Here is a 19,092-nt window from a genome sequence, read left to right as displayed (position 1 = left end):
GTTTTACAAGTGAACATATGACAATACCTGTAAGCTTTTTCTCACCTTTTGATCTAAGAGCATCTTTTCACCCCAAGGAGTTTCAGTTCTCATCTCCATTAGCTATGGTCAACAGACTGAAGAACGGCTGGCAAACAGTGGCTCTTATCTGCAGTGTTTGCCAAAAACTCAATCTGTCGCTACTTGGATGACATCCTGTAGCAAGGAGTGCCCTTGGGGAATATAAGGCCCCCACACATTCCTCTTGAAAGCCTCTTCTCAGGATCACATACATGGGTGCTATAAAGACTTAACCAAGTAACTGCTACACAGATAAATATATTGGGATTAGAAAGCCTTTGGGGAGCATACCTAAACGTGTTTATCTGCACACACTTTTTGTTTGAATTTTCTTTTCCTAGCTTGTACAATCTTTAGGTCATACACCTGGTCTTTTTGTTTGAATAGTCCCAGTACGATTAGTGATATTAGTGAATTATCAAGGTTGCTTGACCTATCATTAACATGACTTGACATGCCTTGTTATATGATTCCATTTTGTTTGCTTCTCAGTTTGCTATATCAGTTTGAATAAGGAAACTTTAGGAAAAAAGCTCCTGTGGCAAATGACTGTCAAGGAACAGGTGGCTTTAACCTACTTACCTGCTTCAAAAAACCAGAAAGGAATCTGCAGTAGGGAGCTCAGAGAATAAGACACTTAGTTCTTTGTAGATGGTGTCTCTTAAAGATGAGTAGTGATAGCTAGTTAACTGAAAAAGAGTCTTTTCTCTAATGAACAATAGAGCCAATATTGTTATGGTCTGTAGTGGCAGTAACATATAACACAGCCTATTTGTTTATGTTGTACTCTTATAAACTGTATGAGGGTAAATGGAATAGGGCCTGGGGGAAAAAGACATGGTAAAGCTGAAGTTGTTGTATAGAGGTGCTTTGTTGTTTTTCGCCACTGTTAGAAGAAGCTGGTCTATCCTTCTTCTGTTTTGAGCTGAAATAGGCACCTTGTTCTTTTCTGCAGCTCTTATTTCTGTCTGCATCTGGGTAATCCATATTCCTAGAAGGGAATTTATGTATTGCAAATTAGTTTTCTTGTATTAAATAAATGCATAACTTTTAATTTTTGCAGGAAGGATGATATAGAGGTGAACATGGGTGAAACTCGAATAATTTCTAGTGCTGTTCTGTCAGCTGAAGATAAAGATACCCCCAGGGACAGAATTTACTACTTATTTGAAAGACTACCAGAAAATGGCCAGCTTCAGCTCAAGGTTAGGCTTTATACTTTGACAAAACGCAGGTATGAAAACAACTGTCTCTTCCTAGGATAGAATGAAGCTTCTTTTCCTTTTCTCCCAAATCTCTTTCATGTTTTGAAGTAGACTGATGTGGCTAGTTCAGTTGTGGAGGGTATTTGAACAAAACAATGAAGCTGTCCCAGAGGCTTTGACACTAAAAGCCATATCCTCAACAGGATGGGAGGGAAGGTGAAAAGCAGGGCAGATCATCTGAGCTGACAATGGAGAGAAATGCTGGGACAATCAGTGCACAGTGGGGTGAAACTAAGTGAAAAAAGGAAGGAAAAAAGTTCTAGATCAGCGAAGGTGACTAGTAAGACATTACTTTAGTTACTTTAGGGTTTACAAAGAATGGTGGGAGGTGTCTCTGAAAGAGTAATTAATGAGTTAGAAGAAAAGTATGGGGAGAAGAAAGACGGGAAAAAAAAAGGGGGGGGGGGAGGATATAGCAAGAGAGGAGTTAGAAAATAAGATTAGAAATGGAAGGAAAGATGATTATCTGCTGACCAAAGGTAAGCTAATGGAACAAAAACAGAGAGGAAAAAAAAGCCTCTTTTTTATTGCATGCATATAACAGAAAGAAAAAAAAATATCAATTTTCAAGACTTGTGAGCCCCAAAGTATTTTATTGTGGCTCCCTGCAAGAATCTGGGACCATGTGAGACTTGTGAATTCAAGGTGACCTACACAATGGGACAAGAGAGAACTACTGACTGGAGTCTGACAGTTTGGAATACAGAGGGTACCAGGGTGTACTTGAGCCCTCTGTAATTGATATCTTTTACTCTGAAGTCAGTGCTACTGTAACTACATGCTAAATCTCAAACACACAGACAGTTTAGCTTAGGCTACCATATCATCTTCTGAAAAGCAGGAAATTTTATTGGACACTGCATTTTTCCATCAGAGGGGTGGGACTTTCTAAGTTTCTGTGCTTCTCTAGAGTTCTCCATAGATTCATTTGTGTTATCCCTTCAGGTATGGTTTGGGACAGAACTATGAGCATTTTTGTCAAATTAAGAAATAGAAAATACAAGCTGGGTCAGGAACTTTTTAATTTTCATCTTATTGGCATCTCACTGAGAAGTGTGCAGAAACATGTTTCCCAGAGTAAAAGTGGCTAAATTCCATTTACCTGCATTTATTTATGATAGCTCTATTTTTTCCAGCCTTACAGATGCTCGGGAACAACTGCATCTATATACCACCCTTCAAAATACGCAAAAAAATATGCAAAAAATATGAAGAAAAAGTCTAAAGCTTAGAAGGGAAGCCAGGTAGCTGCCACTATCAGTTCTCACAACCACAAATAAACAGAATTAACTGTGGAGGATACATGGGAGATTGCATCTGTTTACTGAGGGATGTTTCTTCTTTCTAGGTAGGCAGAGACTGGGTGACTCTCCAAACCAGAATGAAGTGTACACAGGAAGAACTGGATATGAACCTTGTAAGATACGTCCATACAGGAACTATAGGGTCCAAGAACCAAGACTGGTTCACTTTTTATCTGTGGGATGGGTACAACAGATCCCCAGCTATAGACTTCTACATAAATATCAAGGACATGGAAAAGGGTAAAGATCTCCCTGATGGTGTTTTACAGTGCTTGTTCATGAAACAAAGATCATCTGAGTGCATGTCCCGATCCTTTCCTGAGCACTAGGTAGACCGTTGGCAAGTCTACCTGCAGCCCCCAAAGTCTGATCAAATTTCACTGCTGATCAGAGCCCTGATGCTCCTGGTGCTGGAGAAGGGATCCTGAGATTTGAAAAGCCTCTGCCTAAGGCAGTGCACTGCAACTTGCCTCCAAGGAATCCCAGCTACTTTTCAAACACAATTGATGGTATCTTTCTGAATCTATCTTTATGTGAGTAAATCACAGCACAGAAAAAAATGACAAGAATGTAATAAGAAAAGCAAAACACTGCTCAAAGCCAGCCCTTCCTCCCAGATTTGTGCTGTTGTCTTACAGTCTCTCTTCCTTCATTGGATAGCTATTAAAGCCCTAAATTAGATCAGGTTATCCTAACATTATGTTAGTTTGGGAATGGGAACTGGGACAAGTGTCAAGAGATGTTGTGCTGTTTCCACACTTCATGGTTTTCAGGCCCTGATGGGATCAAGTTCTGAGAACCCTGGATATTGCTAGTACCATGGCTGACCCTACTTTGAGCAGAAGGGTCCTGAAGTCCCTTCCCACATGCATTTCCCTATAATCCTATAGTACTATGATTTTCCATCTGTTAAGGGTTTTCATATAGCTAAATGGTGCATAAGAGATCAATTTTCACTTCAGTATGACTATTTTAGTGTTGTTTTGCCTATCCTGCAGGAGACATTGCTGTTTTCATAAAACCTCTCAAAGTACCTAAAGGGGATCGGGGTTACATTACAACCGACGTCCTGCTTGCACTGGATGGTACTGACAAGCCAGAGGAGCTGCTGTATGTGATAACTTCCCCACCCCAGTATGGACAAATAGAGTATGTCAGCCACCCTGGAATCCCCATAACAAGCTTCAGTCAAATGGACATAGCAAGACAAATAGTCTGCTATGTTCACAACACTAAGGCAGCTGTAACAGAAGATACACTGAGGTAAGGCATGCAAAATCTCATCTGGACAAGTTTCCCCTTGTATTTCTTGCATATCTGCTAAGAAAAGAAAATAAAAATAAAAGAAAGAGGAAGCTCTGTGGGAATACACAATATTTGTATAGCTAGTTGTGACTGCCTTAGTAATAACTGCATTTTCTAATTGATGCTTAAGTAGTAGCCAGAGGCACATGCAATTAATGATACAGGATTAAATATTATCATAGCACCCAAACATACACAGATGTTAAGATTTAAGTGGGGGAGATGGACCAAGAGTATCCTCTGTGTAAATTTCCTTTGGTTTCTTGCTGTGGATGGATGTGATAAAACTGCTCCATCCAGCTATTAGCCAACTGCTTGCTTGTCCATTTGTATTTATTACATCTGTTCTGTTGTAGGCTTTTTGAATGCATAACTTGTTCTTCAACACACTGGAAACAAGACCACTTAATCAATTCTGACTAGCTTCGAATGGCTCATAAAATCATGTAGACAACTGGATTTTTTGTGGCGCAAACCTGGCTACTTATAGGTGCAATTCAGCAGTCTAGTGATATTTAAATTTGCTTCACATTATTCTGAACCTTTCCCTCATACCAGCTTAGACTAGGCTCAATCCTAAAGTGAATATTTCCTTATTTTATTAAATAAACTTCCCTTGTTTAGTGAATGGAATTATGCAAAGAGTTGTCCTTAGGTAAAAACAGGTGATATGTATTGTCTCGAGGGAAGTTTTGTAAAAGAGAAAATTCAGAAAGAACTAGTTCAGAAGGAAATAAAATGTTTCTAAGGAAAGAATGATAACTTCTTGTTAGCATTGGTATTTTTTTTCTAAAAAGAGACTTTGATGGAAAAAGAAGTTCCTTTAAATTCAAATTTTCCATGGGAAAAGAAAAGTCAATTGTTTTTCATTTGTGACTATGAGAAATGGAGTGTTTCACTCCTAACAGCTGCAATTCAGAGGTATTCACACTCACAAGAATAGAATCCTTACTTAAACTGCATTTTCCATGATACATGATGAAGCTACAAGGACATGTTTCATCAACCATTTTAAGAGCTTTTTTGGAGGGAAGCCAAGGAAGGGGGTGTTGAACATCAAATAAACCTCCCCATGACACTGGGGAAGCTCCAGTGACATTATCTATAGTTAAGCCAAATGTAATTTTGGGACATTCCTCAGTAGAAACACTTAAAACTATCCCTTCCACTAAATTCAGTGTGATAGAAATTCTGATTTTCAGATGCCTATGTTTATGAGATTTGTCTGATCCACTTGTCATAATAGGAAAAGTGAATGAATATTTGTTGGCCATATGGAAGCTTAGTGATACAGTTGTAAAACACTACGAACAAAACTAGAATTAGGCAAGAAAACCTGCAGTTGTGCCAACTCTAAGATAGGTAGTGGGACAGGTAGTGTATGAGTGGCTTGCATCAATATGACTTGTACCAGACTAATGATAACAGATGATAATTCTAGGGCAACTGTGCATGTAGATAAGGTCAATGTCCTCTGTTTAGGTCAACAGCTAAAAAACAAATTAGAAAGTCAGCTTTAATGAAAGTAAGGTTATGATGTTTTAATAAATATTGATATTTTATAAATATTTTAATCACAATAATTGATGTTCCTTGATGTTAGCTTTTGGCAAAGAATTTGCTTTTGTATAGGCATATAATTTTTTTGTGGCACAATATTATTATTATTTAAACAAGGAATTGTTATGTTAATTATATGGGTAATTATGGAGGGTGGGTGGGTAGGGGGTTGGGAAATGAACAGATCAGATTTTTACCTTCCACTGAAATACTTTCTTTGGTCATAAATTTGCCTGTATTGTTTGGTGCTGCTGGCCTGGAAGAAAGATTTGGCAGTGCTTGTTTGGACAGATGACTTCAAGTGATTAGCAACCTGACATCAGATGCTGGCAGCAGGATACTAAAAGAACATGCTAATGTCCTCCATTTTGACACGCTGGCTCAATTTTGTAATGAGCTGGCACTATTTATGATTCCATTTTTATCTTTTAAATGCCATGACAGATGGTAGGTCCTACAGCCAACTCTATTGCCATCGAACTGCAGAAAGCATGAAATGTTGGTAATGGTGAAATCAAACCATGCAACATGTCCTCCTAACTGTGCCTGGGAGTTGTCCCCTAAATTTCATCAGAGTGAGGAGAATATTGGCTGTCCTCCATTCCCCAGGGAAAGATGAAGCAGCCATAAACCAGAAATAAAAAACAAAGTCTCCCCAAGTACAGAAAAAAAAAAAAAGGACTTCTTGGACACAGACAGCTTCATCACCTGTAAAATCAATTGGCATACAACATTTGCATTGTAATGTTCAATCTGATGTATAATCAAGAGGTATGCTCATGTCTGGTATTCTGTAGAAGATTCTGGATGAATCTTCATTTTCACAAATTGAATTATCCTCTGTAAGTCTTTCACTTGCATATGGTTTGAGATATTATCCAAATGATTGTACAGCCATCAAGGAAACCAGACAAAACTCACTTCAGCTGCAATCCTCCAGAATTTTTGAGATATAGATAAGGTCTTGACTGAATATGTTTTGCCTTTTTTTTTTTTTTTTTTCCTTAGCATACTATTAATCATCATTATTCTAATTCTGTATTTGATTTTAGCTAGATTACTAATAGCACAACGCTTTTACCATTGGCACAATAGCATTAGGTCAGTGCAGACAGATGTCTCTAGGTTCCCAGCTGGGAAAACCATCCTCAGTAAACATATTTCTAACTGTTATATTGTCCCTGCTCTGCCTATGCTCATTCCCATCTGCTTCATGGCATTTTGCCTGCTTACAAGTTGATCAAGCCCTAATCATCCAGCATTGGTGAAGTCAGTGAGGAGTTTTAGATGGACAGCCTGTGTGACACAGCAAGCTACATCGTGACCTCCTGAAGGTCACATATTCCAAGCATACAACAGCAGACCAGGTTCTGACCCTGTGATTCTTTTAATACTCCTCTGAAGTCTGTAGGCAAGAGAGCAAGAAAAGGGAAAAAATTGAAACCTCAACCAGTCCTCATTCCAATTATATATGATAGAAGTGTGATAGATGGAAAGCAGCCAGCTACGTTGGTTGGCCCACATATTTTCTTTGACATGCAGTGATGTCCATCACAAGATCAACAGTCTAAGTGTTGCTGTATGTGCACTCAAAGGGTTGTGCAAAAAAAAATAATAATGAAAAAACAGGTAATGTGAATAGCATTTCTTTGCAAGGCAGCCTTGATCCAAACAAGGCCTTTGGTACTCTGTTCTCACTCAGACAGAACAAACTTGCGTGAAAACCAATCTCCAAGATGCTTTAGTAAGTACTATGTGCCACAACCAGAGAAAGCTCTGTAGAGAGAAAGGTAAGTCTCATTTATTGTATGATGATGTGACATGAAGATTCATGAGATGTTTCCAAGACAATTTTTATTTTTCTATACTATCAAAGGGTTTTGTTACAGGCATGACAATGTGCAATGTTATTGCGTTCAGACAAAAATATTTAAGTAGTAATATTGGCAGTGAAACCTACGATGAATATGGAAGGTTAAAAGACTGGTTTTATCTTTATTTTTATCTGAAAAAAAAAAAAAGATAATAAATGTCTGCTGAGCATGCTGTCACTTGTACTCAAAAGCCCATACCCAGCTGGTAGACTTCCAACAGATTTTCTCTCCATACATTGGTATCTTTATCTTTTTCAAGTTTAGGAAATGAAAAATAACTGTAAAGCATAATCATGTCTTTAGTATATCTGAAGAGCTATTACAGCTTGGGAGAGAAGTATAAGAAACTATACTGCTCTTAATAGAAATTCCCAACATGGAGTAATAATTCTGCAGATGTCACTCTTTGATAAAAATCTGGTATGGACATCTACATATTTTTAAATTATCCTAGCAACTTGTACAGTTCTGCCCAATATATTCATCAGATTCTTAAGATTTCAGTGAAATTTCACTTGGGTTTTGTAAAGAAACATAATTCAATTCCTCTGAATATACAGAAATGTATAGGTACAGCTAGTGCCCAAGCTAGTCTATAAAGCAAGATGAGGAGGGATCTCTACATTTCTTTTCCCACTTTGCTTTCTTTGGGTAGTTTGGGGACTACTAGGTATGTCAGGTTTGCAGCAGTGAACAGAACAAAACCATTGTCCAGGCAGACCATGTACTTTACACACCTCTTTCTGTAATTTGTAGGCAAAGCCAGCATTTTCACATTACCACTGTCAGGTAACCAGGTGAAGATATAGTTAAAGAAAACACCTTTGTCTGCCCCCAGCCAGCCCTTCATTTTAGACATGCTCCATCTGTATCTGAGCTAGAAGATCAGATCAACTCTGTTAGGACTGCTGAGACTGACAGGTGTATTCTCAAAGCCATTCCTTTGGTGTTTTGTCATATTCCTGCAGAGACAGTATACCTGGCTATATTCTTTCATGTTTTTATGTTATACATTTACCCCACAGTCTGGGTTTGGTCTCAAACCAGCTGTAGTCTTCATGTGTTTTGCAGTATCACCACAGGCAAGTCCTGTAGTAAAGGTGTGTATTATCATTTCATTTCAGTAGATGGTGAATCAAGACACATGTTGAAGACTACCTTGCCTCTTTTTGCCAGATTCATCATCAGCAATGGACTGAGGACTAAGCATGGGACATTCATGATCTCCTTGGAGGCAGTTGACCAAGCTTTGCCAACATTATCTAGGAACATGGGGTTAAGATTAGTGGAAGGTGCTATGGTACTCCTTTCTCCCGATGTCCTGCAGCTTTCAGATCCAGACACCGCTAATGAAGACCTTACCTTCCTCTTGGCTCAGCTCCCCCAATATGGTCATCTCTATTATCAAGGGGCTGTGCTACTACAGTACAATTTCACTCAGAGAGATGTGGACAACATGGATGTTGCATACAAGCACCGAGGTGGGGATTCCCAGATTGACAGATTTACATTTGTTGCAACAGATAGAACTAATCAAGGCTTCATCGTGAATGGGAGGGTGCAGATCGAGCCAGTGGCATTCACCATTCAGGCAAGTGTGACCACAGGCCTACTTAAAAGAGATGATAATGTGGGAAATGCACTGATTTTGACTAAGCTTAGAATTGCTACTTGCTGCTGTCTATTATTTATCACAGATATTTAGAAGCTAAAAGGCTTGCTTTCTGTGTTCCGTGAATAATCTGGAGAACTAAATAATTACCACAATACACTACTCAGACAAAAATATATATATAAGAAAGAGATTAAGAGATACACAGAATTTGTGTTGCTCTCCCAAGCATGTGCTGTATCTCACTGCATGAAGCAAGTAATTGTGCAAACAGAGCCTGGAAACCTCACATGGAAAATAGTACTTAACTGGAAGTCAAATTTCTTCTGGAGCAGACTGTTAGTCAAAATGGTAATTGCTCTCCTAAGCAGGTCATGGTGCTTTTAGCATTAGTAGAATGGATAGAGAATACCCTGATATTGTAAAACAAATATACCTTTATCTAACTTTGATTTAGGTGGATCATTTGGACAAAATGGCACCAAAAATTGTTCACCTCCACTGCTGTTCTGATGTGGAACTGCTGAAGAATGGTAATTATGGCATCTATATTACTGCCAGGTCCCTGAAGGCATCTGATCCCAATACAGAGGATGACAAAATAATTTTTAAGATTTTACGAGGTCCTCGTTATGGCTACTTGGAAAATGTAAAAACAGGTACTGTATTCTAAAATCTCTTTCTCTGTTTTGGGGGACATAACCAGATGAGATTTCAAAAGCTATCCTGTTAATAGTTGCTTGGCAGAGGAAACCAAAATTTTTAGCAAACTTTGGGCAAGGTTTGATTGTAACAGGAAAGCTTTTGCACTAAGATCTGAGTGTCATTTTTATCATTAATCCTTACAAAGTTTGAGAAGATTGTTAGTAGCTGCAGTTCACAAACTACTTTTGGGAAAGGAAGCTTGAAGTATTGGCATAGGAAGTAGCAAACTAAAATACAGAATATGTACTCTGAACTTTATGACAAGGAGAGTAACAATGAGTATTGAACTAGGTCACTTGACCAACATGTCACATGGGAACTAATTGACTGGGGCTTATAATGAACTAGGATGTTGCTGTGTATTTATAAAAATATGTTTCTGTTTTCTAAGTGTTTAACAAAAAGCAAAGTTGCAAACAGTCTGTATGAGCTACATGGATCATATAGACTTAACAGATACTTACCTTGATTTTTCCTTTCTTTCTCAGGTGGATTTATCCATGAAGGGTTTAGCCAAAAGGATGTTAATAGCAAAACCATACTTTATGTCATCAGTTCATCGTGGGAAATGAATTCAGACAACTTTGAGTTTCAGGTCACAGATCCCAGTGGAAATTCAGCGGTTCCCCAAATGTAAGTTTGATCTTTGGTTTTGAGCACTGCAATATACTGTGCACATCATCTCTCAGGGCTCTGGGGTGGCTTCTGCCTAAGGTCAAATGAATCAGTGCTGGCCTTGAGGCTGAGCAGGACTGAATGTAGCTACGGTTTCAAAGACAACCATTCGTTTTTTCTAAACAAGTTTTCTTCCCCTCAGGGTAGCGAAATACAAAGGGCTAGTTTCAAGTCAGTTTGGGGCACATTTTGGGCCACAGGCCTAAGATCACAATGCTGGGGATGCTCTTCAGCAGTAAAAGCTAAGGGGGTCATAATTTTTCCAAAGAGAGAAAGAGAAGGAAGGTGGAGGGCACACATCATTCTCTTTGTCACGTACTTCCACAGTTTCAACTAGGTATATTATCCAAACTTCCTTTTGACATATGATAAAACTTTTGTACAAAAATTGCAAACTGGGTTATCATCTGAACTGTCCTTTGAAGATAAAGACCAAAAGTGGGAGTAACTCTTCCAAAGGGGACAATGTTTTTCTTATTCCTGTAAATAGGACTGAACGTTAACCAATTTGTTTAATCTGAAGTAACTGAGAACAATAACTGACACTATTTCCCTGTGCTGAACTGGCTACCTGCAAACCAGGAACCACAGGGACGGCAACTTCCCCAGAGGGGGAAAAGGGGAAGGAGCAGACAGCTGGCTTCAGGCTCCAGGCCCCTCTGCAAAGCACTTGAACGACAGAGAGGACTGAGGCTGAGCAGAGCTGGAGCCAGTGTTTCCGCAGTTACGCACTAAGCCAAAAGATGTCCCTATATCCAAACACATCTGAATGAAGCTAACCTGAGTGCTTCCCAGCTGCCCTGTGCTTGCTCACAGATTCTCTGATATTAAACACATTATTAATACGCAGTCACTCTTCATGGGAAAGTATGGGTTCTTGCATATAAATAGCAATGCATAATAAAGCTTTTAGGAAAAGAGAAGAGAGAAAACACCATTCCTATGAGAAACAGGTATTTCAGAGAAGTAGAACATATCTGTTAGCTGCACTGGACCCCAGAACAAAGAGGAATTGATATTATTGAAATTGAATCCCATCTTTTGTCTGACTGCTGCACCACATCAGGATCATTAATACTCTTTAGAAAAAAAGATAGCAAATCTGCTTCTAAGTAGGTTATCTACCTCTTGGGTATCAGCAGATATTAGGAGGACAGGAAGAAACTTCCACTAGTGTTAGAGCTATTCAACCCCAGAAGTTCTAGAAGTTTGTTTTGGAAAAGTTCAGATTGATTTGTAAGTAGTGCAGTTCATTTTCCTTCATTCTGCTCTGTCTCATTCATCTCTGACTCTCACTAATTTTTATTACAGCTTTTCAAAAGGTGAGATCTCTATTGGTTACCCTGTGCAGCATGAGATTCTCTAAGGTTCAGTCACATTCCCTATAGGCCATTCTAAAACTGATTATATGAGAAGTCTGCATTCAGCCACTTCTATGGCTGAGGAGAAAAGCCCACAGAGTATGAAATGAAGGGTTGTGGGGTGAACACACATATAGAGGCAGTGAAGTCCTGGAGTGTGCCCATCCACTAGAGGAGATGAGCTAGAGGAGAGATAAGTGGGAGGAAAGGAGGATATTGCAGAGAAAATACTGTGGCGTAACAGTAAAAACAAATTACAGGGATGGTGGGAACCACAATAGCCTGTATTGCTTGGCCTGTCTGATGTTATGGACAAACCATACTCTTTCCAAATCCACAGCAGAACCTTTCTGGTTCTGAAAAAAAAATATGTTCAAGTTTGGCTTGAGTCAGACAAGGGCTCAACTGGAAGATTTATTAAGTGCTTCTCACTTTGTAATCAGCCAAATCACACACAAATGTTTTGACTTGGAAGGAAAGACTGAGTATGTGTATTGCCTAGACTAACAGTCGAGAGAGAAGTGCCACCTTACTGACCCTGAAGACAGCAGGGGGTGGGGGCAGCAGGGAAAGGTGGCTTTGTTCCACGCAGGCTTTCCTTCCTCTGCCCACAGGCTGGAGTTGCAGTGGTCTCGGATTGAAATGCAGCAGACTGAGTATGAGGTGTGCGAGAATGTGGGGATGCTGTCCCTGAAAATCACCAGGGCAGGATACTCTGCCGACTCTGCCTTCATCGCGGTGAAGGTAAAGCTAAAACCAAAGGTTTTAACTGGAAACTAATAATAAGCAGTGGAGTTTGTTGATATCTTCCTTGGACTGGCATTGAATGTCAGTTGCATATCACAACATTTATTCTTTAGGCCTTCATCTTGTTGTTCAGCCTATGCACATGTACAGCTAGGCGTGTCTTGCTGGGACCCGTGAGGAAATGCTGTACCTTCAGCGCACAGCACAGCACACCGGTTTGGTGAAACAGGTTGCAGCATGCCATGTACTGCTTGGTTTCTTTGCAGGTCAATGAAATATCTGCCGTGCTGGGGAAGGACTTCACAGTGACTCCCTCCAAACTTGTTCAGTTTGATCCAGGTACAAACAAGTGCACTGACTAATTTTAAAACAAATTCATTGATTTTGAAAGCATAAACTCTCATTTTGGAGAGTGCAGTGTGTTATGTTTTCAGTGCTAGAGGAGCCACATAGGATTAGAGATACTTGTGTTCATTTTCCAGAAGTGCTCTGGGCTTCATTATTGTCATGCTTTGGGTGTTTCTGGGGAAAAAATAATCTGGGAGAGAGTTTCACAATTTACCATTCAGAGATTCAGCTTCACCTGGGAAAAAAAAAAAAAAAAAAAAAAGTTTTTGCCCATATAAATGGATTATCTAGGTATGAAAAACCATATGCTATCATGATCAGTCCCTTTGTGTACCTTTGTGTATGCTAGCCTGAGATTTTTTGAATGCATTCTGTAGGCATAGGCTAGGATTTATTAGGGCTTAGAAAATGGAGTCCAGAGAGGCCTCCTTGGGTATGCCCTGCAGTGACAGTGGAGGTTATGCCACTGCTGACAGGAGTAAGATTTCAGTGGCAGAAAGTCACAGTGGCTACAGGCTATAGAGGAGAGAAAATATAGAATGTGCAAAAGGCTGAAATGAATAGCACATATTTAATGGTAAAAATTAGTCCAAGTGTTTATCTTCATTTTAGAAAACAGATACTGGGAATACAGCAAGTCAGTTCCAGCCTAGAGATTTTTACTTTAGCACATCAGCTTTTGTGTTAATTAAAAATAGCATCACATATTTTGGAGATTATGTAGCACTGTATCCCAGGATGAATTCATAAATGTACCTCAGCAGACAACAATTAAAAACAACAACAACAACAACAACAACAACAACAAACCTGCGGGGAAAGGTGGATGTCTGCCCTAATTTTCAGTATTCTGAAGCACACATGAAATCTCTGAAACCAGTGAGCCACTCCATGATACCCTTTATTTAGCATTAGTTTTTTTATTATAATTATTTTAAATTAGAAGATGGGAGAAAGATTAGAGAGATCAGTGTGAAAAAATCTTTCACACTGTGTTTACACATCATTCCAGCTGTCTTTTTTGCAATGTATCGTGCAATCAAGCTTACCCAACTTCGGATGAAAATGGCTAGAAATCATTGCAAAGAGATTTTCCCCTTACTGAATTTTCCTGTTCTGCTGGTAGCAGCAGATTCTCCAAGCATGGGCAGCTTGGAGCCTACTATCTTTCTGATTATGATGATGAGCCACATGAAAGTTAACTGTGAACATGGACAGGAGAGATGCACACTGTTCCCCTTTTCTGGACAGCTTCTCTTTTCAAACAGATGAGCTCCCTCACACAGTCTTTTTGGGTGGCTGTCTCTGGAAGTCCTTTGCTTATGTTTACCTGGAAGGATTTTCCAGAATGGTACATCAAGGGCATCAATTTCTTAGTCCTCAATTCAAGAGGTTTGATATTTTTTCATTAGTCCTATTTGTTAATCCTAAATCTGACAGGTTTGTTTTAAAAACAAACTTCATGCTAGTTGATGGAACTGATTGACACATTAGACTTATATCAAAAAATGTAAATGAAAGTTAAAACAAAGGCAGCCCTATTGAAGCTTACGGATCTGTAGGCACTAACTGAGCTGCTCTTGGCCAGAGGATTCAAACTGAAAAGAAGCAACCTGGAAGCAACGGAAGGTGTCACAAGGTTGTAGAGATTCTAATTTACAATGCTGCCCTTGTACCTTTGATACTAATTCTGGACCTTAGTGTTGAATTTGTAATGCAGAAATAGTTCCCAAAATATTTATATGGCTACAATGTGTACACAGATTGATTTCTGCTGTACTACCTCTGACTTTTCACAGACAAATTCTGAAGATTTTTGGCTAATAACCAGACTAGCCCTTTATCTTGGAATATATTTTTCTCATTTTCACTAATGCAAGCCTGAATTTACCCAGTAAAGAAAAGCAACTAAGCAAAAATTTTGTAACCAGGTGTACAATGTGCCTTCTGAAAGGTTGTACTTTCAGAAGTACATCCTTGGATCCATTTGTAGGTATTTTGAATAGCTGTTCCATCTCTAAAACTAAGCTTTCAGCATAAAAAGCACATGCTACATTTTCTCTTGAAAATCCCAATGGAAGCCCAAAATTTATGTATTGTATTGCCATTTGCGGTGTCTAAAGCAGCTTTTTGTTACAGTGTATGCACTTGAAATGAATCATCTTTGTTCAGGAGCAAATTCGAACCTAGAGTTATCTGGGAGAACAGCAGGAGTCCAGTTAGTTGGTGCGAGCACAATAGCATACATGATCTACTCCATTCTAGCTACAGACATGTTAATTAATATATTTCTTTGACACTCCAATTGACTGAAATAGCAATTAAAGAGTAATTAAAATGTTTATTTCTGTTAGGAATGTCAACCAAGATGTGGAATATTGCAATTACACATGATGGATTAGAGGAAGATGATGAAGTCTTTGAAGTAGTTCTGAACTCCCCTGTGAATGCTGTTCTTGGCACCAGGACAAAAGCTGTAGTGAAAATTTTGGACTCAAAAGGAGGTATTCTCTTTTGATCTTCATCTTTAAACTGTGGGACAATCTTGGCTAGGTAGCTACTTATTGCCAACCACAAGTTGTTCCTAACACTTACCTTCACATCAAAATGCTTACTTTCTTTTCAGAGAAAACAGGCTTGGCAGTTGCAGACCATTTATTCTCTCACACAATCATATTCATCCTCTTAGAAAACACAGCATGGAGAAAGCAACAAGTACAAAATGAGAAGAGTGGGGGGAAACAAACCACTTTTCATAACAACATGAGTTCAGTTCTCATTTATTAAAGTGGAAAAAAAAAAGATTGTTGAGTCCATTAGAATTGTTTTTCAGTGATTGTACAACAGTGGTTACACACCTCTGAAAAAGATTGATTTTCCTCTCTAAAAAGAAACGTAACAATGAGACACAGCTCTTAGAAATACATTCTCTAATGCACAGCAAACACAGTCCACAACATTACAGTGCACAGCAGTGATTATTACAGAGTTTAGGCCTTTATTTCTTTATTATTATTATGTTTTTCAGTAGCCAAATGTGGTGTGCCTAAAAGCACACCAAAAAGTAGCAACTGTAGAAAAATACAAATGATTTGCAAAGCAGCTGAGTCCTGTAAAAGGTGAATAATATTTTCCTTTCTGGTACTTAATGAAACAGTACTTTAAATACCTGTGTTGTAATGAATCAGGCTTCATTTTACCAAAATTCATTTTAAAATTTGAGATCCAATTTCTCTTTAACATTCATAACATAAGTCGAGAGTTAATTGACACAATTAATTTGAAGGAACAATAGTGTCCTGGATTTCTGAAGAGGAAATTGACTGGTCATACTGTAAGTATCACTAATATTAGTTAAAGATACCTATCCCTGCCCCAAAATCCATCTCTCCAAACCCTAATCTATGCATGAAAACAGGTATCTTCAGCAGATATTTGGTAGGGATTCTGATCTATGGTTTTGTAGATGCATTGTGTAAACAATGTACATATACATATAGCTGCAGTCATAGACGGTTATAATTAAGAAAACATAAACAAGGATGACTGAACAAACAGCAAATCAGCCACATCAAGTGAAAGAATCATCCAACTTTTAACGACAAGCTGTTTATATGGCCATGTCAACGTGACCAGTTATCTGATCCTGCAGCTAGAACTGACCATCTGCCATTTTTAATGCTTTCAGGTCAGTGCAGCTCATTGCATTCTTCTGGCCAAAGCAAGCATGACTTCTGGAGCAGAGGCACACTGTTTGCAGTTTCCTCAGGCTCCTCATCACCTTCCAGGCCTGGCAGCATTCACTTGGAAGGGATCCCACCACCTCCTTCCAAAGGGACGAGAGAGCATAGAGGGGACACGCTGCAGGAGCACAGCTCGGTGAATCAGTCAAGGACCAGGCTGAGAGTGATAGGAAATGGCAGAATAGTAAGACACTTCTCTTGTGTGGTGATGGACCGATTAATGTATTCATTGGGATTTGATATCTGCATTTAATTTTCCTATTTCTGAAGTGTTTCTACCTGACTGTGCAATAGGTGTAAATTAACTGTGTTTGTCCTGAGTCAGACCTAAGTGTTACAGGACTATTTAAAAATACTGTGGAGGGGGCTGGGGAGTGAGGAGGCACAGGAATATTTCCTGATTTTTAAGATCCACTTATGAGAGAGAGGAATGAAAGCAGTTGGGCAAGGAAACGTGGAACAAGCAACAACAATAATTACGTAGCTTTTAATCTTGTCTAAGTTATGGGTCAGCTAGAAGAAAGATGCGAGGTTTTATTGAAGTCACTGGAGTCATGCTAATGCATGGAAACTGTACATCAGGCCCTGAAGTTGTAAGGGTGAAAATACTGTTAGCTTAAACAGTGAACAGTGCCTGCCTGTTTTCCTATTTAAGCTATGTTGGTTTAACTAGGTGGTTTTGTCATGTTCTGCTATTGTGATCTTAAAAGTTAATGTAATCTGTTTATAAAGACATTTTTAACTTGTGATTTTTGACAGCTGTTTTCAGAAGCCATTAGTTTGCATTTTCAGAAAGAGCTAAAATCAAGATATATTCTGCATGATTTGTAATTTAGACCATGTAGCACATCTTGCTAACATTTGTTTCTTTAATGTATGAATATGTCCATCTCATTCTGCTATTGTAATTTTTTTCAGGTTCATCCTTCAACTGTATTTAGAAATGGAACTGATGTATTTTTCAAAGTAAGAATCTTGTGATTATTGCTCAGACATTTCTGTGATTTCTTTCTGATTCTGTTCTTTCCAAACTTTATGCAGAACAACTCGCTAACCAAGTTAATTGGTTCATTGTGATGAATGCTTTATTTTTCTATGTATCTTTCTTTTTCATTGATGTAATTTCCCCTCAGTTTCCAACAGTTTGTACTATTGCTGGGGGTGGGGTGAGGAGGTGGGGAGGGGAGGCAATATTTAAGAGTTGATTGTAAGAGCTAACTCACTGTTTTACCTCTCCTGTTTTGCTTGTTTGTGGTACTGTAAATCCAAGTATCATGGGATGGTATCACTCAAAATGGAGGATGACACCTCATCAGCTAAAGCAAACAAGAAGGCTGAAGTGTCAGTAATTAACCAAGCACAAACACAGATAAATGTCGTCTCCTCTAGGAAGACAGAAATCCCACAAGCTGATAAAGCAGAACTGGCATCTGAACCAAGCTCAAGCCATGAAGTATGAAACCTTTTCTTTCATAGGAATTTTTACCATCTGCTTTTAGTCATGCTCTTTTCCAAAATGAGTTAATGCCTCTGAGATCAGAAGCCTAACTCTCCCTGTTCCAAAACTGAGTTTGAACAGTACACAGATAAATTAACAACTTAATCCTTGCAGTTTTCATGTCATGAAGTTTTAATATAAGAGCTTTTGCATCTGTTTCATGTAGCTTGTGTTTTTTTTTTTTTTTGTTTTTGTTTTTTTTTTTTTTTTTGTAATTATTTTCCTTCAAATTTTCAACTGTCCTTTTTCCAGGACTTCAACTCCTTTCCAAAGGCTTGTACACCAGATTTGAAGGGGCTCTTGCACTATGAAGAGAGCACTCAGAAGTTATTTCAGTGTGATGGGATAATATGGAAATTCTGGAGTTCCCAAAGCAAGGTAAAAAGGCCACCATGACTATTCATCTGAAGCAGAGCATGGAGTCTGCAAAGCATAAGACTCTGAAGCAAAGGACCAGCCTGTAACAACTACTGACTTGTGCTTGCAAGGGTTAAAAGAGTTGTCCAACGTCAGGTTTACTGTCAACAGAAGAGATGATTCCCAGAGACAAGATGAGGGCTTGATTGCTGTGGCTACCTTTTGCTTCTGTCACCCACAGGTGCTTCTAGACAAACTGAATGGGCACAGTTGTCTTGATGCTTGTGGGAATGAACGTAGGCATGGGAGAGTCAGTGAATGAAGTCTGTGAGAGAATGGGTGGGATTTAGTAAAATCAACTCACTTAGGTATTCTGTAAGCAAACATCCTCCCTTGCCACTCACGATCTCATACTGAATTTTTGTTACCCTTTATTCCCTACACAAACTGCAGGAGCCAGGAAATGTTATCCAAAGCAATGTCCTCTCTTAAGAGGATTTCTGGATCTGAGACTTTGTGTCAGCTTTACGCTACTGATTATAAACCACAGAGTTCTCTGGCAGGCATGTAATTCTTTATATCTTCTAAGTGATGCTTTAGCTTTATTGACATACACCAATTTTCACGTTCAGTCAAATTCTGGAGAGGCTATCAGCAGCACCTTCAGCCTCAAGCCTG

At 38.9% G+C, this 19,092-nt stretch overlaps 1 protein-coding gene across 1 annotated transcript in view; it reads left to right on the top strand.

Annotated features, from left to right (window-relative positions):
* FREM1 (FRAS1 related extracellular matrix 1) overlaps positions 1-19,092 on the top strand; it is a 47,463-nt gene that overhangs the window by 20,530 nt on the left and 7,841 nt on the right. Inside the window, exons 17-29 of the mRNA XM_035309895.1 lie at positions 1,124-1,265; positions 2,674-2,869; positions 3,628-3,892; positions 8,545-8,959; positions 9,438-9,639; positions 10,174-10,318; positions 12,336-12,465; positions 12,735-12,807; positions 15,171-15,320; positions 16,505-16,743; positions 17,478-17,525; positions 17,830-18,012; positions 18,310-18,435. Of these exons, the coding sequence (XP_035165786.1) occupies positions 1,124-1,265; positions 2,674-2,869; positions 3,628-3,892; positions 8,545-8,959; positions 9,438-9,639; positions 10,174-10,318; positions 12,336-12,465; positions 12,735-12,807; positions 15,171-15,320; positions 16,505-16,743; positions 17,478-17,525; positions 17,830-18,012; positions 18,310-18,435 (2,314 nt within the window). The remainder of the gene's footprint in view (positions 1-1,123; positions 1,266-2,673; positions 2,870-3,627; positions 3,893-8,544; positions 8,960-9,437; positions 9,640-10,173; positions 10,319-12,335; positions 12,466-12,734; positions 12,808-15,170; positions 15,321-16,504; positions 16,744-17,477; positions 17,526-17,829; positions 18,013-18,309; positions 18,436-19,092) is intronic.

Source organism: Oxyura jamaicensis, chromosome Z (assembly GCF_011077185.1).
Source record: "Oxyura jamaicensis isolate SHBP4307 breed ruddy duck chromosome Z, BPBGC_Ojam_1.0, whole genome shotgun sequence".
In the NCBI taxonomy this organism is placed as follows: domain Eukaryota; kingdom Metazoa; phylum Chordata; class Aves; order Anseriformes; family Anatidae; genus Oxyura; species Oxyura jamaicensis.
The sequence above is the reverse complement of the archived record's forward strand: the minus strand, read 5'-3'. Positions and strand labels throughout refer to the sequence as shown.